The sequence below is a fragment of the Cherax quadricarinatus genome, chromosome 45, assembly GCF_038502225.1.
Source record: "Cherax quadricarinatus isolate ZL_2023a chromosome 45, ASM3850222v1, whole genome shotgun sequence".
Lineage (NCBI taxonomy): Eukaryota > Metazoa > Arthropoda > Malacostraca > Decapoda > Parastacidae > Cherax > Cherax quadricarinatus.
The window spans coordinates 14,723,422-14,747,983 of record NC_091336.1 but is presented as its reverse complement, the minus strand read 5'-3'; the positions used below and the strand labels follow the sequence as shown (position 1 = coordinate 14,747,983).

Below are 24,562 nucleotides of genomic sequence, written 5' to 3'. Positions count from 1 at the left end.
ACAAACTATTCTACCCAAGAAATAAGAAATTTTAAAGATTATTTGTCCAGTGTATTATTAAATTCTTCCCAAATTCTATTAATTATAAATGGATCTAATTTATATAAACCAAAGGAAATATTCATATTATTGTCAAAACTGCTTTTTATGAAACAAGATTCAATTATATTCCTGTCGACCATGGACTTGCTTGATACTACTTTCTCAACTTTTTGAAAATCAATTGGATGGTTAAAATCTCTTACATGAATAAATAGAGCATTGGAATCTTGTCCAGTTCTAATGCTATATTTATGTTGTTTTAATCTTAGTTCGAGATTTTTACCAGTTTGACCGTAATAAACTTTATCGCAAATTTTACAAGGAATCTTATAGACACATCCATCAGCATTTTGGGGGGACTTCTTTATCAAAAGTTTTTTTACTGTATCGAGATTTTTGAATACAACTTTAATATTAAAAGTCTTAAGAAGAGAAGGCATATCAACCAAGTTTTCATGGTAAGGGAGAACCAACATATTTTTATTTGAATAAGGCTGGTTGTCCCTTTTTGGATTGTAAAAAGTATTTCTGGCAACTTTAAAAGATTTATCAATTACATTTCTTGGGTATTTTAAATCATTACCTATTTCATAATGATTTAAAATACCCAAGAAATGTAATTGATAAATCTTTTAAAGTTGCCAGAAATACTTTTTACAATCCAAAAAGGGACAACCAGCCTTATTCAAATAAAAATATGTTGGTTCTCCCTTACCATGAAAACTTGGTTGATATGCCTTCTCTTCTTAAGACTTTTAATATTAAAGTTGTATTCAAAAATCTCGATACAGTAAAAAAACTTTTGATAAAGAATTCCCCCCAAAATGCTGATGGATGTGTCTATAAGATTCCTTGTAAAATTTGCGATAAAGTTTATTACGGTCAAACTGGTAAAAATCTCGAACTAAGATTAAAACAACATAAATATAGCATTAGAACTGGACAAGATTCCAATGCTCTGTTTATTCATGTAAGAGATTTTAACCATCCAATTGATTTTCAAAAAGTTGAGAAAGTAGTATCAAGCAAGTCCATGGTCGACAGGAATATAATTGAATCTTGTTTCATAAAAAGCAGTTTTGACAATAATATGAATATTTCCTTTGGTTTATATAAATTAGATCCATTTATAATTAATAGAATTTGGGAAGAATTTAATAATACACTGGACAAATAATCTTTAAAATTTCTTATTTCTTGGGTAGAATAGTTTGTGGGGTGAGTTGTGCCAAGGACCTTTCCAAGTTGGCTCGCCGCGCGTCACGTGTTTAAACCGTTGTGGGATCTGATAGTGAGGTGCCGACCAGACCCCTTATATAGCTTCCTTGGATGCTTTACTTTCATAGTTCCTTGATAATGTGAGTAGTCACGAAAGCGCTTGGAATTTCTCTATTCTTTCCGAGTGGTTGTTTTGCATATATATATATATATATATATATATATATATATATATATATATATATATATATATATATATATATATATATATATATATATATATATATATATATATATATATATATATATATATATATATATATATATATATATATATATATATATATATATATATATATATATATATATATATATATATATATATATATGTAATGAAGCAACAGTGTAAGGGAAAAGTTCAATAGATAGGAGTAGCTAGGGAATATATAGTAACAATAGTTTGATTGACGGCTGCTTGTTAACGTAGGGTCAGTCTAGCTCCCACTATCCCTTCCCCTCCCTCTTCCCCCCCCCAGAAAGGTGACGTGTGGGGCTCTGGTCAAACAGTAAATCACTAGACTCACAGCTCTCAACACTACTGTAAGTACATGCCTGCCTTGTATTCTAGTGGATTTATTGGTTGAAAGCTTCACTTTGGACCAATAATAAACTTAGTCTTTTCAGCCTTGCTCTAAGTTGACTGTTGTAATAATCACCACGTCTTTTAGGTATTGTACTTATCATGGAGAGTGATTATTTAAGCAGTGGGTAACCTGTCTATCTTTTCAGCTTGGATGACAGAGAGGGTCACCTGTCAATCAACGAGAAAAACTGAAGGAGATGGACCAGCATCCTGGAGACGTCCCATATTGGATTTACTTGCCTGTGCACTTGTATGAAGAATCAGGACATAACCCCTCATCATTACAGCGGTCAAGAACCTGATCTCCTGTCATCGGGAAAGATTACTTATGGCCACTAGAACGAGCCAGTGGGTTGTCACCAACAACTGCGACCCCCCCCCACATCATCAGCAACGGCTTCTATTGCAACAATACGCAGTGTCACCAACACCAGACACCCAAGTTTTTAGCGTTGAATTCAGATATCATTTATATTTTTAATTTTTAATTTTCTTTCGTGTAGGATCAGTATTTCATATTTAAGTGTTTTATATTTCATATTTCCTAAATAATAAAGTGTTTATATTTGTCAGTTTTTGTTCTTTATCTATTCATTAATTTTCCTGAGGAGGAGCCAGCCTTAGTAATACTGACTGAAGTTGTTACAGGGCTGAGTAAGCCTTCACAAGTGGCGACCTTGCCAGGATCAACTCTACTGAATCAAGATTCAACTCCATCTCGAATCTACCATTGGAACTTCAACGCCGCATACCACAGATGGTTACCACCAGCCATGAGTAATCATTCTCTATGGTAGGACTACAGTACAGGTATTTAAAAGATTTGATGATTGTTATAGTCTCAATTTATTGTAAGTCAAGTCAGGCAGGATATAATATTTAACTCTGCCACCTTTTGGAGCTTGAAACACTTTGGAGGATTAGACTCTAGGGACCCGAGATTTTCCAGTGGCAATTTGTTTCATTGAGCTCTTTATTATATCAAGGGAACTGTCGTAGGACACTCTTGATTTGTTGGTGAGAAGATTGGATGGTCAAGTGACCCCATTCTACTTACTGTTTGCTCGGAGCCGGCATAGAACCCTTCGTTTTAATTAATACATATTGTTTAATTGAAACAGGGATCGAGCCCTCTGGTTTATTTACAGTTTGAGCGGAGCAGGAATTGAACCCTCCGTTTTCTTTAATACCCGTTTCATTTTCCCCTGGTAGTTTAAGTTATTCTTGCAAATATGGAGGAATACCAGTTTTGGATGAATGCTGGAAGTAAGTTAGGAATAACAGGGAAAAATTTAGAATCTTTCATTAGTGTTAAGATCCAGGAAAGACTTGAAAGAGAGGGAATAGAAAGAGAAAGAGAAGACAAAATGGAGCGTGATAGACTTGATCATGAGGAGAGAGCTAAAGTAAGTGAAGAACAAGTTAAATTAAGGGAACTTGAGGAAAGATCAAAGGATAGAGAATATGAGTTAAGGGAGAGAGAAAAGGATCGCGAGCTCGAACAAGCTCGCCTTGAATTAGAGAATAAAAAGTTAACTTTCTCACAACAGCAATTAAATGAAGGAGTGATGGAACAACGTGCAGCTAGTGCACATATTCCAACACCTAATTTACCTCCCTTCACAGAGGGGGAAGACATAACTTCATTCATTATCAGGTTTGAAAATACCGCTACCCTCTGTGAATGGCCTGCTGACACCTGGGCTACCAGGTTAGGAATGTTATTTACTGGTACCGCTTTGAATATCTATGCAACTTTGTCGCAGGATATCATATGTAATTATAACCTACTGAAGGCAATCCTTAAAGCATATCAAAAAAACACTAATTCTTACTGGAAAGATTTCAGGTATGCCACCTTACAGCCTGGCCAGAACTTTCAGCAGTTACAGGTAACACTCTTTCGTTTGTTCGACTTTTGGATAGAGAGTTCAGGAATTGATCTTAGTTATGAATCTCTTAGAGACTTCATGGTTGCTGACCAGTTCCTGACAGCTTTTCTCCATCAGATACGAACATTCATCAGAGAACGTAACCTGATTAAAGCTGAGGAAGTTGCTGAGGCTGCTGATCTGTATGCTGAGGCTCACAATTCCTATAAAGACCTAAAGGGATCGAACCCTAAGGGCAAGGGTTCATCAGACCTTAAGAAATCAAAGCCTCTAGTGGAAAGTAAAATGACTTCTTTTATTCCTGTTTGTCATTTGTGTGGTGTTAAGGGACATAAACGTCCAGATTGTCCTTCTAAGAAGGTCCAAAAAGTTGGAAGATGTTTTAAAGACTGTAATGACCAAGCACCCTTCTGTTCAGGAACAGTTAATGAACTTAATGTATCTACCATTTTACGAGACACTGGATGGACATGTATAGTCATTTCTGATAAACTGTTCCCTAACCTTAAAGAAACTCATTCCTCTGCTATACTTTCAGACTACTTGGGCCGTACGGACACTTTTCCTACCATCCGTTGTTACATTAGGTCTAAATGGTTCACAGGTTGGTCTGAAGCCGTACTAGCTCCCATTACTTCTTGCCCCGTACTAATAGGTAATGTAAAAGGTGCCATTCTTCCTTCTGAGGTTGACCTTTCAGCACCAAAGATGGACATAAGTGTTTCAGATCCTCTTCCTGTAGAGTCAGAGAAGCCCCTCGAAAGTTCAGATGAGACAATGTCTCGCGAGATTCATGTGGGATTAAAAACCAGTGATGCTACTCTAGAAAGCGAGGAAGTAGGATCACCGGTTCACTTGTTAGATGAAAGTGAAGATATCACCTCCGATACTATAAATGACTTGACTAGGGCTCAGACCAAAGCCCAGGCTTCTCCTACTGTCCATCCTTTGATTTTCCCTGACTTCAAGCCTTTAGATATATCAAAGGACTCTTTTGTCAATTTCCAACGTAATTGCCCTTCTCTTCAGAATTGCCATAATGCCGCTAAACAAAATCAAGTTATCCAAAGGAAAAACTTTTCATATAAATTTGAATATATAAAAGGTATCTTGTACAAGTCAGTATACAAATTAAATTCAGATGAGACAGACTATTCCATCTTAGTTGTTCCAAGTCAATGCAAAGAGACTGTTCTTAAAATGGCTCATGACCTGCCAGTGGCCGGACATTTCTCGCATCGTAAAACCTTAAATAAAATTAGGGAAACCTATTTTTGGCCAAAAATGTCCTCAGATGTCACTACCTATTGTAGATCGTGTAAAGTTTGCCAACTGTCATCCTCCCGAGGTACCAGGCGAGTACCTATGGTCAAAATGCCAGTCTTTACGGTACCTTTTGAAAGAGTAGCTATTGACATCGTTGGTCCTTTATCTCCACTTTCATCTGGGGGACATAGATATATATTAACATTAGTTGATTATGCTTCGAGTTTCCCTGAAGCCGTTCCCTTAAAGACCATAACTACTACAGAGGTGGCTGAAGCACTTTTGTCCATCTTCTCCAGAGTGGGCATCCCTAGAGAAATTTTGTCTGACCGTGGGACACAATTCACATCTGACTTAATGCAACATCTATACCAACTTCTGGGAGTGAAGCCTCTCTTCACCACACCCTATCATCCCAGCTGTAATGGGAGGATTGAGCGCCAGCATTCGATTCTCAAGTCCATTTTAAGGAAACTTTGCTCCCTTAAACCTAAGGAGTGGCATCGTTACCTACCCTGTGCTTTGTTTGCCATGAGGGAAGTTCCCAGTGATTCCCTGGGGTTTTCACCTTTTGAACTTCTCTATGGTAGACAGGCCAGAGGCCCATTGTCCATCCTTCATGACTTATGGACTAATGAGAAGGTAAATGCTGAGGTTCAGTCTTCTTACCAGTTTCTCCTTGACCTTAGATCCAAACTTGAGGAGACCTCTGACATAGTTTCGAAAAACCTAAGCTTGTCAATGGACCAGTACAAAACGTATTTTGATTCCAAAAGTCAGAGGAGAAGTTTTAAAGTAGGGGATGAAGTTCTGGTACTTTTGCCTATCAAGTCAAATAAATTATTAGTAGCATGGAAAGGTCCATATAAAGTATTAAAAATTTGTGGGAAAGTTGACTACCTCATAGAAGTCAAGGGGAAACCTAAGCTTTATCATATCAACATCCTTAAGAAATATTACAGAAGAAATTCGGTTAACTGCCTTAAAAACTTTGACTTAGTTTTTCCACACGAACTTGATAAAACAACTGAAGAATGTAAGGTGTGTGTACTTGACACCTCTAACTTAGACTATGATGAAGAACTACATGACTTGGTGACTCTTGACCACTCGGACGCAACCAATATTAATATTAATGAATCTTTGGATGACCATAAGAGACATGAACTATTTCAATGTGTGAGTAACTTTTCAGACGTCTTTACTGATATTCCAGGTGTTACCTCCACGGTAGTCCATAAGATTGACTTAGTGACGGACAATCCTATCAAATGGAAATTATACCCAGTTCCAGTTCACCTTAGGGATGCATTTGACTAAGAGGTAGACAAATTATTAAAACTAAAGATCATTGAACCTTCAGTATCTTCATATTGTTCACCAGTAGTCATGGTTAAGAAGGAGGATAATTCATATAGACTTGCTATTGACTTCAGAGGCCTTAATGCTATAACTCGGTGGGATGCTGAGCCTATGCCCTTAATATTATTATTATAATCAAAAAGAAGCGCTAAGCCACAAGGACTATACAGTATGCCCTTAATAGATAGCGATCTACACAAATTTTATGACTCTTCCTTCTTTTCAGAGATTGATATTGCGCAGGCATATCATCAAGTAATGTTAGATCCTTCTTCTAAGCAGTACACCGCTTTTCCTACACACCAAGGACTGATGCAATATAGAACTATGCCCTTCTGTTTGGTAACTGCCTGTGCTACCTACGTGAGACTGATGAGAAAGGTCTTGGGTAATATGCCAAATGTTTCAGTTTATTTTGATAACATTTACGTAATGACATCCACGTGGGGCGAACATATCCAAACATTAACATCAGTTTTGCGTAGGTTACGCTCGCATGGCCTCACTGCCAAGCCGAAGAAATGCTTCCTTGGGTATAACAAGATTAGATATCTTGGACTGATGCTTTCTAATAACACTCTGCAGCCTCTCCCCAGTAGGATCAAAGCTTTATTAGAATTTAAATTCCCCAAAACCAAGAAGCTCATGCGTAGTTTTCTTGGTTCTGTAAATTTTTATGCACGGTTTATCCCGAACCTTACTGATCTTACATGTATCTTATCCGACTTCCATAAAAAGTCTGTGAAGGAACCTCTTGAACTTTCCGACGTAGCTCGAGAAAAGTTTAATGAGATTAAAAGCATTTTTTCGAAAGACCCTATACTTAAGATTCCAGATATTAATAAAACATTTTGCTTAAGAACTGATGCCTCCAATACTGGCTTAAGTGTGGTGTTACTACAATACCATGATGGTACTCCCTTCCCTGTATGCTTCCTAAGCCGGAAACTCCTTCCCACAGAAACGAGATACTCCACCATAGAAAAGGAATGTTTAGCCCTTGTGTGGGGTATCTCCAAACTTAAATTTTATTTGCTGGGAAAAGAATTCATTTTAGAAACGGACCACAAACCTTTGATATACCTAGAAACTTTTAAGGGAACCAACAGTCGCCTCTTGAGGTGGACATTGGCACTCCAGGGTTTTAAGTTCCATATTGTGTATATCAATGGTTCATCCAATTATTTCTCTGACTGGTTAAGTCGTGACAGTCAGTAGAAGATTTCTTGCCTTACGCCACTTCCACATGTTAGAACTTTTTCCTCGCCTGTTCTTCTTATACTCTTTGACTATAAGTCTTGGTATGGGGGAGGGTGAGGGAAAAGTTCAATAGATAGGAGTAGCGAGGGAATATATAGTAACAATAGTTTGTTTGCCGGCTGCTTGTTAACGTAGGGTCAGTCTAGCTCCCACTATCCCTTCCCCTCCCTCTTCCCCCCCCCCCGAAAGGGGACGTGTGGGGCTCTGGTCAAACAGTAAATCACTCGACTCACAGCTGTCAACACTACTGTAAGTACATGCCTGCCTTGTATTCTAGTGGATTTATTGGTTGAAAGCTTCACTTTGGACCAATAATAAACTTAGTCTTTTCAGCCTTGCTCTAAGTTGACTGTTGTAATAATCACTACGTCTTTTAGGTATTGTACTTATCATGGAGAGTGATTATTTAAGCAGTGGGTAACCTGTCTATCTTTTCAGCTTGGATGACAGAGAGGGTCACCTGTCAATCAACGAGAAAAACTGAAGGAGACGGACTAACGTCCTGGAGACGTCCCATATTGGATTTACTTGCCTGTGCACTTGTATGAAGAATCAGGACATAACCCCTCATCATTACAGTGGTCAAGAACCTGATCTCCTGTCATCGGGAAAGATTACTTATGGCCACTAGAACGAGCCAGTGGGTTGTCACCAACAACTGCGACCCCCCCCCCACATCATCAGCAACGGCTTCTATTGCAACAATACGCAGTGTCACCAACACCAGACACCTAAGTTTTTAGCGTTGAATTCAGATATCATTTATATTTTTAATTTTTAATTTTCTTTCATGTAGGATCAGTATTTCATATTTAAGTGTTTTATATTTCATATTTCCTAAATAATAAAGTGTTTATATTTGTCAGTTTTTGTTCTTTTTCTATTCATTAATTTTCCTGAGGAGGAGCCAGCCTTGGTAATACTGACTGAAGTTGTTACAGGGCTGAGTAAGCCTTCACAAACAGTTAGGGCTGTACATTTCAGCTTCTGAGTCCCTCTTCAGCAGACTGAGATTTTTTGTTCCATTCACGTGTTTATATACGTTTTAGATTACATTGCTAAGTGGTTATGATACGCTGGTTGTAAACTAATTAACTGATTACCATTTAACTTCTCCCTCTCTCACTCTCTCTCTCTCTCTCTCTCTCTCTCTCTCTCTCTCTCTCTCTCTCTCTCTCTCTCTCTCTCTCTCTCTCTCTCTCTCTCTCTCTCTCTCTCTCGCTCTCTCTGATCTCTCTGCCTCAAGAATTTCCCTAGAGGACCAAATTCTCTTGTCCAAATACATCGATAATTCGCCTCACTGATTACCAGACTCAGAATTGTCAGCGGAAGTTGGTGCATAGTCGATTAGCCGCTTGCATAGTTTACTTGACGGAAAGTTGCTACTGTGTTGTTAGTGCGGTGATAATTGTTGTTACAGCAGTGATAATTGTTGCTACAGCAGTGATAATTGTTGTTACAGTAGTGATAATTGTTGCTACAACAGTGATAATTGTTGTTACAGTAGTGATAATTGTTGTTACAGCAGTGATAATTGTTGTTACAGCAGTGATAATTGTTGTTACAGCAGTGATAATTGTTGTTACAGCAGTGATAATTGTTGTTACAGCAGTGATAATTAGCTACAACTGATAATTGTTGTTACAGTAGTGATAATTGTTGTTACAACAGTGATAATTGTTGCTACAACAGTGATAATTGTTGTTACAGTAGTGATAATTGTTGTTACAGCAGTGATAATTGTTGTTACAGCAGTGATAATTGTTGTTACAGCAGTGATAATTGTTGTTACAGCAGTGATAATTGTTGTTACAGCAGTGATAATTAGCTACAACTGATAATTGTTGTTACAGTAGTGATAATTGTTGTTGCAGCAGTGATAATTAGCTACAACATTGATAATTGCTGCTACAGCAGTGATAATTGTTGTTGCAGCAGTGATAATTGTTGTTACAGCAGTAATAATTAGTTACAACAGTGATAATTGTTGTTACAGCAGTGATAATTGTTGCAATAGTGATAGTTGTTACAGCAGTGATAATTGTTACAACAGTGATAATTGTTGTTACAGCAGTGATAATTGTTACAACAGTGGTAATTGTTGTTACAGCAGTAATAATTAGTTACAACAGTGATAATTGTTGTTACAGCAGTGATAATTGTTGCAATAGTGATAGTTGTTACAGCAGTGATAATTGTTACAACAGTGATAATTGTTGTTACAGCAGTGATAATTGTTACAATAGTGATAGTTGTTACAGCAGTGATAATTGTTACAACAGTGATAATTGTTGTTACAGCAGCGATATTTGTTACAACAGTGATAATTGTTGTTACAGCAGTGATAATTGTTACAACAGTGATAATTGTTGTTACAGCAGTGATAATTAGTTACAACAGTGATAATTGTTGTTAAAGCAATGATAATTAGTTACAACAGTGATAATTGTTGTTACAGCAGTGATAATTGTTACAACAGTGATAATTGTTGTTACAGCAGTGATAATTAGTTACAACAGTGATAATTGTTGTTACAGCAGTGATAATTAGTTACAACAGTGATAATTGTTGTTACATTATTATTATTATAATCAAAAAGAAGCGCTAAGCCACAAGGGCTATACAGCATGTTGTTACAGCAGTGATAATTGTTACAACAGTGATAATTGTTGTTACAGCAGTGATAATTGTTACAACAGTGATAATTGTTGTTACAGCAGTGATAATTGTTACAACAGTGATAATTGTTGTTACAGCAGTGATAATTGTTACAACAGTGATAACTGTTGTTACAGCAGTGATAATTAGTTACAACAGTGATAATTGTTACAGCAGTGATAATTAGTTACAACAGTGAAAATTGTTATTACAGCAGTGATAATTGTTGTTACAGCAGTGATAATTGTTACAACAGTGATAATTGTTGTTACAGCAGTGATAATTAGTTACAACAGTGATAATTGTTACAGCAGTGATAATTAGTTACAACAGTGAAAATTGTTATTACAGCAGTGATAATTGTTGTTACAGCAGTGATAATTGTTACAACAGTGATAATTGTTGTTACAGCAGTGATAATTAGTTACAACAGTGATAATTGTTACAGCAGTGATAATTAGTTACAACAGTGAAAATTGTTATTACAGCAGTGATAATTGTTGTTACAGCAGTGATAATTAGTTACAACAGTGAAAATTGTTATTACAGCAGTGATAATTGTACATACATCGAGAGTTGCAAAAGTTCCAGTATATATACACTGAAACTCTTGCTCTTCTCGACGTACTTACACTAGTAAGTTCTGGAAGACAGCGGGAAGAGACATGAGAGTATTTACGTAAGCTAGTGTCACAACTCACGGTTATAAGTTAAAATGGTAAATTTTAATTTGTTTTATATCAGCAACACGGTAAATTGCTAATAAATCAACTCTGCAGAATAAACATATAATACCCTAAGTCTGGCCACAGCTTCTACTGTGTTACCATAGTGCGGGAGTAATTTCAGTTGACACCATCAGGTGTAAACTGGACATGTCACCCTCGACGCCAGCTCATACGTAGCCGTGAAGGCTACACGACCAATTTCTCGAGAGGCGTGCTAAAATATCGAGGGTTCGATCCCTAGCTAGTCGCAGTATTGTTGTTTGTTACGTTCATATACCTAAGACCCGCGTCAGGAAACTACTTCTGTTTCCTGACAAACATTACCTAACCTAACTTAACCTAACCTGACCTAACCTAACCTAACCTGACCTGACCTGACCTGACCTAACCTAACCTAACCTAACCTGACCTGACCTGACCTGACCTGACCTGACCTAACCTAACCTAACCTGACCTGACCTGACCTGACCTGACCTGACCTAACCTAACCTAACCTAAACTGACCTAACCTAACCTAACCTGACCTGACCTAACCTAACCTAACCTGACCTGACCTGACCTAACCTAACCTAACCTAACATAACCTGACCTAACCTAACCTAACCTAACCTAACCTAACCTAACCTGACCTAACCTAATCTAACCCAACTTAACCTAACCTAACCTGACCTAACCTAACCTAACCTAACCGAACCTAACCTAACCTGACCTAACCTAACCTAACCTAACCTAACCTATCCTGATCTAACCAAACCTAACCTAACCTAACCTAACCTATCCTGACCTGACCTAACCTAACCTAACCTAATCTAACCTAACCTATCCTGACCTAACCTAACCTAACCTAACCTAACCTGTCCTGACCTAACCTAACCTAACCTTACCTAACCTAACCTAACTTACCCTAACCTAACCTAACCTAACCTAACCTAACCTTACCTAACCTAACCTAATTTACCCTAACCAAACCTAACCTAACCTAACCTAACCTAACCTAACCTATCCTGACCTAACCTAACCTAACCTTACCTAACCTAACCTAACCTAACCTAACCTATCCTTACCTTACCTAACCTAACCTTACCTAACCGAATCTAACAGAACCTAACTTAACCTAACCTAACCTAACCTAACCTAACCTAACCTAACCTGACCTGACCTGACCTGACCTAACCTAACCTAACCTAACCTAACCTAACATAACCTAGCCTATCCTGACCTAACCTAACCTAACCTAATCTAACCTAACCTATCCTGACCTAACCTAACCTAACCTAACCTATCCTGTCCTAACCTAACCTAACCTAACCTTACCTAACCTAACCTAACTTACCCTAATCTAACCTAACCTAACCTAACCTAACCTAACCTTACCTAACCTAACCTAATTCACCCTAACCAAACCTAACCTAACCTAACCTAACCTATCCTGACCTAACCTAACCTAACCTTACCTAACCTAACCTAACCTAACCTAACCTAACCTATCCTTACCTAACCTAACCTAACATAACCTTACCTAACCGAACCTAACCGAACCTAACTTAACCTGACCTAACCTAACCTAACCTAACCTAACCTAACCTAACCTAACTTAACCTGATCTAACCTAACCTAACCTAACCTAACCTAACCTAACCTAGCCTAACCTAACCTGACCTGACCTAACCTAACCTAACCTAACCTAACCTAACCTAACCTAACATAACCTAACCTATTGTTACAAAAAACGCGATTCTAAAAGCTTAGAGATCTCCAGTGAATACTAGAAAGGACTGCCCTTCTAGCATCCAGCCTGTTACTGGGTTTTCGTAACAAGTAGTCAGTATCCTTGTCCAATTATCCATAAGAATTCAGTATGATTCAATAGTGCTTCAGGATTACAACTGGTAGGCTACTAACTAGAGAAATTAAAATTTAATAAATTTATTAAGTCTAGAGGTATATTATCAAATTAAATTAAATTAAATTAATCACAGTAATCAAAATAATATCACATCTCTCGAGTACAATATTATTGTGCTGAAAGCACATATCACATTTATAATTCTTAAGTACCGTCTGGTACATTAACATTTAATAAGATATTACAAATATGTACAAGTAAGTTTGTGTATGTGTGTAAGTGCTCTAAGTAGTTCTCTGTCTCACGACTCGACTAGACTTAAACAAGTGACTGACAAAGTCCTCATATAAACTAACTTCTTGACCGACTGGCAACCAGAACAGTCTGCTTGAACAATAAAAAGAATGCTAAGCCCAATAGCAATACAACAAGCAACTGCGACACAATCAGGATCAAGGAGATAATATAACGACACTAAGTAGGGACCATCAGCAGATCCTCCACAAAAGTCACAAAACTCCCATACTGCTGAATCTAAGTTCAGCATAAGAAAATCCCCGACTGTGATTATACACAGAAACCAGTAAAAATTAGGTCAGGACCTGAGTTACTCAGAGTGTCTATGAGACACACAACCTCAATACAACGTCGAAAATCACTAAGTCTATACAATGTTCTGTGAAAAGAGTTCTACAGAACTAACAAGAATAATGAGACAGACAATCTGTCCAACCACCAAGAGAGTCTAGAGCAGACTGAATACTTCAGGCGAGGTGAGGACACCCCCCCTCGATCACGTGATAGCTCCGTGGGTCGCTGTCGCTGCCCAACAAGAAGCCGGCAGGGAAACAAGCAAAGAGCGATAATTACAGTAGTTAGACAATCAAGACTTTAACTGAGCACATAATATGTTACATCCTACCTAACAACATAACTACGTCAAATAACAATATAAAGCAATACATTTACGATTTAGCTATTATCGCAAATATAAGCAATATAAAATTAAATGAAAAGGTAATAATTATTTATATACATAATAATCATTGCAACCCATTCAGGGGTTGCAACACCCCCCCAACACGACAGACGGTCGCACTAGGAGTTGCATTAATGTCTTTCACATTATTACTGATTACTCATATCAATACAATTTAATATAAATATTAATCAGTCACTCTTGTGCAAAGCACTTCTATCATTCAACAGTGTCAGTTTCACTAGGATGTGCCCCTAGACTAGGGCAGTACACAGTATCGTATCTCTGCATACTCGTGGTTATGTACATCAGTGTAGAAACAGGATAGTGCAGATGAGCAGGGCACTTTGAGGCTCGATCATAGTAGAGGAGACTGCATTCCACTCTTAAGTAGTGGTTGTGGAATGCGAGGCAGTATAGACTTCTGAGTATGAAACAGCTTTAGGTGTGTAGTGAGGGGGGGGTCTGCGGCAAGACAGTGTTGCGCCACACGCAGTACATCGCCCACACGACACTACCCACTCAACACTCAGCTTATGTCTCCTTACACACACAACAATACTGTGAATATATAAATATAATAATTAGACATGAGTATATATAGTTAATATGGGCTGGAGGAATTAAGTTACTTTACTGAATTTGACATAGCAAGTAACAAAAGGTATTTGGGCATTAAAATTACGTTAATTTTAAATGGGGAAGTGCCCAAATACACGTCAAAATGTTCCAAGGACACCACAAGAGCTAGAGCCTCTTTCTCAATAGTGGCATAATTTTTCTGGTGTCGTTTAAGTTTAGATGAATAGTAACATATAGGATGGAGAATATCAGTGGATGTTGACTGTTGGAGCAGCACAGCGCCCACTGCGGAACCACTAGCATCTATATGTAAAAAGAAGGGAAGATTAAAATTAGGACTTTTCAACACAGGAGCAGAGGATAGCAAGCGCTTCAACCTTTTGAACGAGTCTGAACAATCTCTAGTCCAGGTGAACTGAACTTTGCTACTAGTAAGCTCAGTGAGAGGAGCTGCAATCTGAGAAAAGTTTGGACAGAACCTGCGATAATATCCTGCCATACCCAGGAGTCTCTGTACTCCCTTCCTATCCTGTGGCACTGGAAATTCAGAAATTGCACGAATCTTAGCCTCAATAGGAGCAACCTCACCTTGGCCGATACAAAAGCCTAGATAGGTAATTTTGGCTTGACCAAAACTACATTTAGCTAAGTTAACAGTGAAGTTGTAGTGCGCCAGTCTCTCGAACAATGCTCTGAGATGCGTCAAGTGCTGTTCCCACTCGTCACTGTACACCACTAAGTCGTCAAGGTAGGCTTCTACTCCTTCTAAATTGTGGGTCAACTCGTTCATTATACGTTGGAATGAAGAAGCCGCGTTACATAGGCCGAAGGGGGTGACGAGGTAGTTAAACAATCCATCTTGAACAGTAAAAGCAGATATTTCTTGAGCACGTTCGGTAAGCGGGACTTGATAATAGCCTCGTAAGAGATCTAAACGGCTGACAAACTGGGCTCCTGACACACGATCAATAAGGTCGTCAATGCGAGGTAGAGGATAACCATCAGGCAAGGTGACAGAGTTCACTTTCCTGTAATCAGTACACATCCTGAAACTACCGTCAGGTTTAGGCACTAAAATACAGGGAGATGTCCATGGACTTTTACTGCGCTCAATAAGTCCGTGAGATAACAGAAAATCAACCTCTTCTCTCAATGCTTTATGCTTTGTTGGACTCATCCTATATGGTGATTGCTTAATGGGTGATGCTCCCTGTACATCAACGTCATGTACACCCAGAGTACAACGTTTAGGAACATCACTGAACAATTCAGGGAAAAGCAAAATCATGTTTTTAATATCACCAGCTTTATCAATCCCAAGGTTACTAAGAAAATCGTCTAGTGACTGTAGAGTCGCTGAATTTTCTAAACGAACCTCTATACCTCTAGAGATGTCAGGTAGACTGACGTTTTCTTCCTCTGTCCTAGGAAGAATAGAAGTAGTAGGTAGAGGACTAGCGTAGTATGCCTTAAGCTGGTTAACATGGTACACATGATTAGATTTCTTTTTCCCAGGCATACGTACCAAATAATTTACGTCGCTAAGCTTTTTCACTACTTCCAGGGGACCATCATACCTGGCTTGTAGAGCATGACCTGGTACTAATTTCCGAGCCATCACCTTATCTCCTGCTTTAAAAGAACGAGAGACAGCACGCTTGTCATAATGTTGCTTCATTCTAGCTTGGGCTGAAACTAGGTTTTTCGAAGCTAGCTCTCTAGCTTCTGTCAAATGTTGTTGCATTAATGAAGGTGAAGTACTCAATGATGGATTTGATTTTCCTGTCCACACGTCTTTCAACACTGCGAGAGGACCACGCACTTGATGTCCGAATATTAATTCAAACGGACTAAACCCGAGACTTTCTTGTTCACTTTCTCTCATAGCGAACAGAAGAAAAGGTATACCCTCATCCCAGTCTCTAGAAAAATGTTCACAATAAGCTCTCATCATGGACTTCAGTGTCTGATGAAATCTCTCTAGAGCACCTTGTGACTGTGGATGATAACTGGTTGAAAGTACAGACTTTATTCCTAGGTGGGATAATGCTTCTCGAAAAATCTTAGAAGTGAAGTTAGATCCCTGATCTGATTGTATCTCTCGTGGCAATCCAACCTGGGAGAAAAATTTCATCAGCGCTCTCACAATAGCACGTGCATTAATTTTTCTCATAGGAATAGCTTCGGGATAGCGTGTTGCAGCGTCCATAATAGTAAATAAGTATTGGTTTCCTAGTTTGGTTCTAGGCAAAGGACCAACACAATCAATAATAAGACGTGAGAATGGTTCACACTGCACGGTGATAGGAATGAGAGGCGCAGGTGGAGGTGTGTGTGCTGGCTTGCCTGTCACTTGACACACGTGGCAACGTCGCACATGATCAGCTACTGTTTCCTTCATCTTTGGCCAAGTAAAATGTTTTGCCAGTTTACCGAGTGTCTTCTTGACACCCAAATGTCCTCCTATGGGACTATTGTGAGCAAAATCAATGGCTTGTTCACGAAATGTAACTGGTAACACTACGAGATGCTTGACTGTGGTGGAAACACTATCAGCTGACAACTTACATGTATTTTTCTCCATCACTACACCGTTACTATAATAGTAACAATTATCGAGATCCTTTGCTTCACTCTCAGTAACTGCTATATCTCTCAGTCTTTCCAGTGACTGATCAACAAACTGATCCTTGATTAAATCATCATGAGTAAGAAATTTAACGTCAGTGGTGTCCTGACTAGGTTGATGACCAGGGGGAGTCAATGTTAATGACCCTGGGCGCAGAGCGTCACTAAACAACATATTCAACCCCAAATCATTGTCATCCACTAACTCAACAGGAGACAAGGATGGTTGTTGTATCTTTGACATAGCTCTAGTAATTGCGCTGAGAGGAAATAAAATAGGCTTCTCTCTACAAGCTTCAATGGCATAATTATCATCAGTGTTATTATCAATCACAAGTGGTTCTTTACATATACCAGCATGAAGGATATCATTCTCTATCAACAAGTCCACTGACCTGATGGGAAATACACCACTGGATATACCCACTGAAATATAACCAGTATAATAGCTTGTTTGAATATAAACTTTGTGCAGAGGCACTTTTATAACAGCCCCTCCATAGGCTTCTAACAATACATCTATCTTGGTATAGGTATCGTCAGTTATGGTCAGTACATCTTCTCTTAATAATGTGATTATTATTATTATAATCAAAAAGAAGCTTAATAACGTGAGATAACTGCCAGTGTCTCTGAAAGTAACTATTTCAGTCAGATGTGATTCGTCAAATCCTACTTTACCTCTCGAAAAGTACGAATCTTTTCGTCAGATACACTTTCTGACGCTAGTCATCTATCCTGAGTAACATTATCTAAAACAGTAGGAGCAGAGGTATTACTAGGATTTTGGTGCCTTTGTTGCTCGGAAGAGGATACGACTTGTGTGGGGGCGCTAGCCGCACGACTGCTTCTCGTATCTCTTTCTAACTTATAGCAATACTCTCTAGTATGTCCTTTTCTGTTACAATAGTTACATTTAACTTTCTTCTTCTCGATATCAGATTTCTGTCTAGCCACAGAGACAGATTCAGGATTATGAGTTTTCCTGGTAAAGGTATGAGAAGTTACAGTAGCAGGTACATCAGGCTGGCAATGAGCAGCTGATTTAGGTTGCCAACTTCTAGGACAATGTTTAGTTACCTTGTTTTTCTGTTTTTTAGTACGTACAAGTTTGTGAGAAATCTCGTAATTGTCTGCTAATGCTGCAGTTTCCAGAATATCCGAGGTAGTATGATCGATCAGATATTCTTGTATGTCAGCAGACATACAGTTTTTAAACTCTTCATGTAGTAACAACTGAACAAGGCTGTCGTAGTTGTTACACTTGGCAGCTCTAGACCATCTCTCAAAAGCAACTTTTTTCTCACGAGCAAATTCTACACAAGTTTGATCTTGTCGTCGTTGTAACGTACGAAATGCTCTTTGATAACTTACAGGTAACAAGTTATATGTCTCTAGAATAGTTAGTTTGACAGCGTCATAACTAATGTACTTGGCAAATGGTAAGGTAGCAGTACAAGTTTGAGCTCTTCCTGTCAAAGCTGTATGCAAAATGGTTGCCCAGTGCTTACGTGGCCAGTTCATAGCACGAGCCTGGTTCTCAAACACATCAAAATAGGTGTCTAAGTCACTTTCAAAAAACTTAGGAACCATGGATGCAGCTTTCTGCACATTAAGTGTGTCCTGTGATCTATCAGTCTGTTGTCTTCCAAGACGAACATTTTCTCTTTGGAAATCTTCTTCGTTCAATTTCCTCTGTGCCTCTATTTGTGCAGTCTGCAACATAATGAGGCGTTCTAACCTCTCAAACTGTTCCTGAGAGGAGCAGTTTGAGGTAATCAGTCCCTCAGCCTTGAGTCGATGTGGTCAGTCCATCAATCTTGAAAAGAATACAGCATATGTATGTATGTATAATGTTCGCCAAGACCGGAGTCCTGGCACGGATCTTAATCTTGCGATGACCCGTCTCTGCCTCCCCAAGGAGAAAGGTTTCTGCAATGTTGCAACGTATGCTGCTCAAGCACTGTTCTGGTCATTCATCTGGTGCGTCTCATAAGCGACAACACCGTATGTACTCCTAACTGTGGACACTAGCGAGGAGGAGGATATGTCGTTGTCACGGGCAAGAACCTGTGTGGTTCGTTGACTCCATGGTACACTAGTGTGGCCGCAGTCATCTCTGGGCCTTCTTCGGCAGGGGATATCAGTGCTAGTTGCCTGCGGAGTGTCTCAGTAACTTCGCACTCCAGAAGATACTGTGTTAGGGGGCGCTGGACAACGTGCTGGCAGTACTGGCACATCTCCTCCTCAGCCTTGTCTACCATCATCTTGGCTGTGGGGAAGTCTAAACGAAGCCGATGGATGGCGGTACACTGCGCTCTGGACCAGTATCTATCATATGGAGCGGGTTCTTCCTGAGTCGCTGCTCGGTACCACTGTTGAGATGGGGTATCACCTAAGACCTCCCCCATAAGTTTCATTGCTCTGGCAGCCAACAGTTTGGTCTGTCGTAGGCTGATGGGGACAGTAATCCCAACATGTGGATACTCTGTGGCTGCCTTGGCTGCATCATCTGCCGCCTCATTTCCCCGGATGCCAGCATGGCTGGGGATCCAGTTCAATGTCGATCTGTTACCCTGAACTTCTAAGGCTGTCATTATGCTCAGTGATGAGGTGAACAGTGTCCTGTGGTTGGGGATGGGAAAGGGCATTGATTGCAGAGGTGGAATCATCATGTATGACAGGTCGGAGTCGATGTCGTAGGGCATGTGACAATGCCTGCTAATCGCCAGCAGCTCAGCTTGAAGGATCGTTCAGTGGTCAGGAAGTCGCCAGCCTTGTGTGTGATCATTGTGGTACAGTCCAGATGCTGCTCTCTTCCTGTCAGGGACGACAGAACCATCTGTGAAATACACTGCACATGTGCGTCCCTCTGCCAGTGCCATGCTTGTCTCAGCATGATTGCTGAGGGTGTCTTGACTGCAGAGATGCTTAGAGGTAGGTAGTTACATGACGCAAACATCAGCCGGATCTGGGCGCCAGGGAGGTGGCGGATGATATCCAGCAACAGGAAGGTCACAACTCTTCTCAAGGAGTAGTTGTATAGGCAGCAGCTTCCGCCCAGCAGCACAAAACGAACGAATCCAGTAGTCCGTGAAGAGTGTTGGATCTTGTGTCATGGTTGTCAATATCCGTCTTCTTAGTGGGGTACCTTGCTGCCGGTGCAGAATCGTGGCTACTTTGCAGGCGTTTATGTATCTTACTCTGTCAGCCAGGGAAGGAAGCCGGGCCTCAGATTTGAGACATTCTGTCTTGGTCCAGATGGGGGCCCCAAGCGTAGTTCTTATCGCCTGGTTTTGTACGACCTCCACCCTTTGCCTGCTCTGCGGGAAGAGATGAGCTAACGCTGGTGCACCATAGTCAATGAGCTAGCGTACAGATTGTATATAGTACAAGCGAAGTAGATCTTTGCTCGCCCCTGTAAGGTGCCTCGGCATGGCTCTCATGGCGTTGAGTCTGAGTAGAGCACGAGATCTGACATACTCGGCCTGTTTCTGAAAGCTCAGCTTTCTATCAATGTAGATTCCCAAGTATAGGTAGGAGCCTGTCCTCTCAAGTTCTATATCCTGAATACGTAATCTATTCACAGGATCTGGTCCCTTGAACATCATTGCAAGAGATTTCTCGGCGGAGATCTTGAGGCCTAGTTCCTTGCAAGACTGCGTTATTAGGTCCAAAGCCCTCTGGGCCTGTCGCTCCAAATTGCCTTTCCCATTCACTACGAGTGCAAGATCATCAGCATAGCTGAGGAGCTGTGTACCACTATGAAAGGGAAGGCTTGCAAGTTCCTGCATGAGGACGTTAAACAGGGTAGGACTGAGCACAACTCCTTGTGGCATGCCGTTTTCCAGGGTTTTAAAGGAAGAGTAGTGTCCCTGAAAGCTGACACAGGCCTGCCTGTCCCTGAAGTAGGACTCTATCCAGGCCAGGAGGCGTCCTTCGATCCCCTTCCGAGCTAGTATTGCTAGAATTGCTGTGGGGCTGGCTAGCTCAAATGCCTTCTTAAGGTCGAGGTAGACGACAATACTAGGTTTCTTGTTACTATCAGCAATCTGGCTTAGCAGGGTGGTTATGCACTCTGCTGTACCCACTCCTTTGATGAAGCCAAATATGTGATGATGAGGGGGTCCAAGTTTCCATAGGAGGCGATTTAACACCATCCTCTCAGCAGTCTTGGCTAAACAGCTGGTCAGCGATATGGGTCTCATACTGCCTGGGTCCTTGGGTTTTGGAATTGTTACAATGGTAGCCTTCTTCCAAGCTGCTGGGAGTGTCCCGGCCCTCCACGACTTGTTTATGACGTCTAGTATGGCCTCCCATCCACTCTGCCCAGCCCGTGCAATCACGGAGTACGTAACACCATCGATGCCTGGGGCAGTGTCACCTGTGTTCTTTATGGCACGTCGGAGTTCCAAATCCGTGAGGTCTTCATCAGTCACATCTTCCGACTCACATGCAGCTTGTATCGTTAACTGACGTTGTGGCAGAAGATCCGTCTGTATATTCCGGATGTCCTGTGGGAGCTGAGTGGAGGTTTCCCTGGAAGTGAAGAGCTCTAATAGTTTCTCAGCTTCCTGGGATGGGTTCGAGTGTGCTGATGGCCTCGGCTTGTTTTTGCCAGTTGCGATGTTAAGCTTGCTCCCATATCTCAGATAAGGTGGTGTGATGCCCGAATGTTGAGCACCATTCCAGCCATTTCTCAGTTTTAACTCTGCGAGAGGTTCTGCGGGCATGCTGCACAATGGCTCTCAGAGTATTCCTGTTCTCTGCTGTAGGGTTCCGCCTGTATAGCTTCCTAAAAGAGTTGATGCGGTGATTCTGCTCCCGCACCTCGTCGTTGTAGAACCACCAGTCTCTTTTGTGAGTGCGTCCTGCGGACTTCTTTGGAATTGCGCACTCTGCTGCCTGGATGAGAACAGTGATCAGCTCCTGTTCAGCTGTATCACAGTCTTCAGCATATGTGCGAAGAAGTAGCTTATATACCGTAGGCAGGAGAGGTGAACCATTCATCTACATTCCTGTCTGACACAGTGTTGTGAATAAGAATTTTTTTTTAAAGAACTTCAGAATGTGGCCTGTTACCATTCATTTCTTATGCAACAAGATTTTTGGATCCGAGTTATTTAAAGTTTTAGAGTCTAGGGGAAATAATTTCAACTGGGAAACTCCATAGAATAATATTCAAATTTATTAAAGTATTTAAATACAATACTTTATCTTCTCTTTGTAGTTAATGTAACTTAATACTTTGTACAATAAATTTACCATATACATTTAGTTCAAAATCATGGAAATGTCACATTAATAAGGAAGTTTAATTATTCTTCCTGTAATTAAGTCTTCAATAACATTTACGTCTTTTTCTTAACAAGACTGTAAACTCAAAATACAAAAGGTACAAGATTTAACAAGACCTTTGAATCTGGCCGTAAAGTATCTCTATGGATTACTGAACTGACCAAGAATATAAATATCAAAAGAATCTTTCAAAGCAATGAGGAACAAACTGAGTCAGCTCTAGAGTCCAATTCTCAAAACCATTCAAACTGTACACCGTAAGAGCCAATATACGATCAGTTGTCAGGGCTAGAGCTGGGAGCAGACTGACTACTTGCCAGTCTGTTGACGTGTCGTCAGGTTGGATCAGTTGACCCACGTCAATCAGCCGGACATAAACAACTGAACAATTCACCGGATAGTTCCGACACTTAAGCTCTATATACACAAGAAATCCTACCTAACAATAATACTAAAATAATAGTGATAATAACAATAATAGTGATAATAGTGATAATAGTGATAATAGTGATAATAACGATAATACCATGGTATTTTTTATATTAGCAGATAATAATATAACACTTCCTTTCTCGGTGTTGAGTGGATTACATTGACGACTGGAAAGAATAAGTTTCAGACTGCCTTTTCTTCTGGTTTAACTTCATTACACGAATACGGAATATAACATCCTACCAGTTGAATCAACGCTAGACTTGAACCTTCATACTGCTATAAGCAAAATGATTTGTGCGCTCCTGGCCGCCGTCATCACTACCGTTGCTTGTGAGCACTTCATTAGGAATGATGGTATGCCAATCATCTACGGTGGTAACAATGATACAAACATGGCTCGCTCTCCCGGCCTTCTAGTGGTCTCTCCCGCTCCTCCACAAACTCAGCCTCTAATACCTACGGTTTCGGCAAACTCTGCTATACAGTTCGTATCCCCTAGAGATCAGCAAATAAACCAGCAACCTAGGTTTGTTGGCCCTATTACACATCGGGTAACTAACCAGCTGCCCCATCATGCAGCCCCTCTGGAACCTGCAACAAATCAGTTTCCTCGGTTTGGAGAGACTCAAGGTGTAAGTAACCAACAGTTCACAGCACCTCGGGAACAGATTACAAACTCGATACAGTTTCCGGCACCACTGGTTAAATCTCAACCTTCTAATACACAACAAATAACCAACCACCATCCTGGACTGAGCTTCATACAAAGACCACAAGTCTTCCACGACTTGCGTCAGCCTACATATGTCTGCGATCCCCTCGCCAAGCCGTTGGTTGACGAGGTTTACGATGGAAAGGCTTACCACTTCTCATGGTGTCACGATTGCGGCCGATCCTACACCTGGTTAACTGCTGTTTATTATTGTGCAGGCCTTGGTAATGGCTTTCAACCTGTCAGTTTAGAAAGTCGGCGAGAACAAGATTTCATTTCTACCATTATTATTCAACATTACATCTCTGACGTATGGACGAGCGGTAACACCATAAGCTCTTCCTCTTGGACTTGGTTATCTGGTGCGTCTTCAGCTTACACACTGGCAGGCGAGGCCTCCCTCAACCCGATAACGACGAAGGTAACGAGCAGTGCCTGGCTTTGCTTAATAACCACTACAACGACGGTGTTACATGGCACGACTCAAACTGCAACAATCAAAGACGCGTTATATGCGAGGCAACACAATTCTATGGTGTATAAAATAACCTTTTACTTCGGCTTGCTGTCATATTTTTTTGCTTTATTAAGACTGAAATAAAGCTTTCTTGTTAAAAAAAAAAAAAAAAAAAAAAAAAAAAAAATTAGCTATAAACGGGGACTTTCGCGCTATAATATTAAGTGATGAACATATTCTCTTACAACAGTTAAATAACACAGGATGACCAATTTCGAAGATATAACACACAGCAACATCTTGGGATCTTAATACGGGGAATTCTTCGCTTGCCTAACCCTTGGGCACGACCTACTTCCACATTGGACAAGTGTGACACCACCTACGACTGCTGCACCTCTCCTGTCTACAGTATATAAGCTGCTTCTCCGCACATATGCTGTATTCTTTTCAAGATTGATGGACTGACCACATCGACTCAAGGCTGAGAGACTCATTACTTCAAACTCCTCCTGTTCTTCAACGTTCTCCTTTGTATGGACTGATGAAGCCACTG

General features: G+C 40.2%; 1 protein-coding gene across 1 annotated transcript; it reads left to right on the top strand.

Moving 5' to 3' along the window:
* Positions 1 to 23,076: 23,076 nt before the first annotated feature.
* On the top strand, positions 23,077 to 24,182 carry LOC138853987 (uncharacterized). Its single transcript, XM_070094237.1, has one exon. The coding sequence runs from the start codon at positions 23,125 to 23,127 to the stop codon at positions 24,148 to 24,150; it is 1,026 nt and encodes a 341-aa protein (XP_069950338.1). The 5' UTR covers positions 23,077 to 23,124; the 3' UTR covers positions 24,151 to 24,182.
* The last annotated feature ends 380 nt before the right edge of the window (positions 24,183 to 24,562 follow it).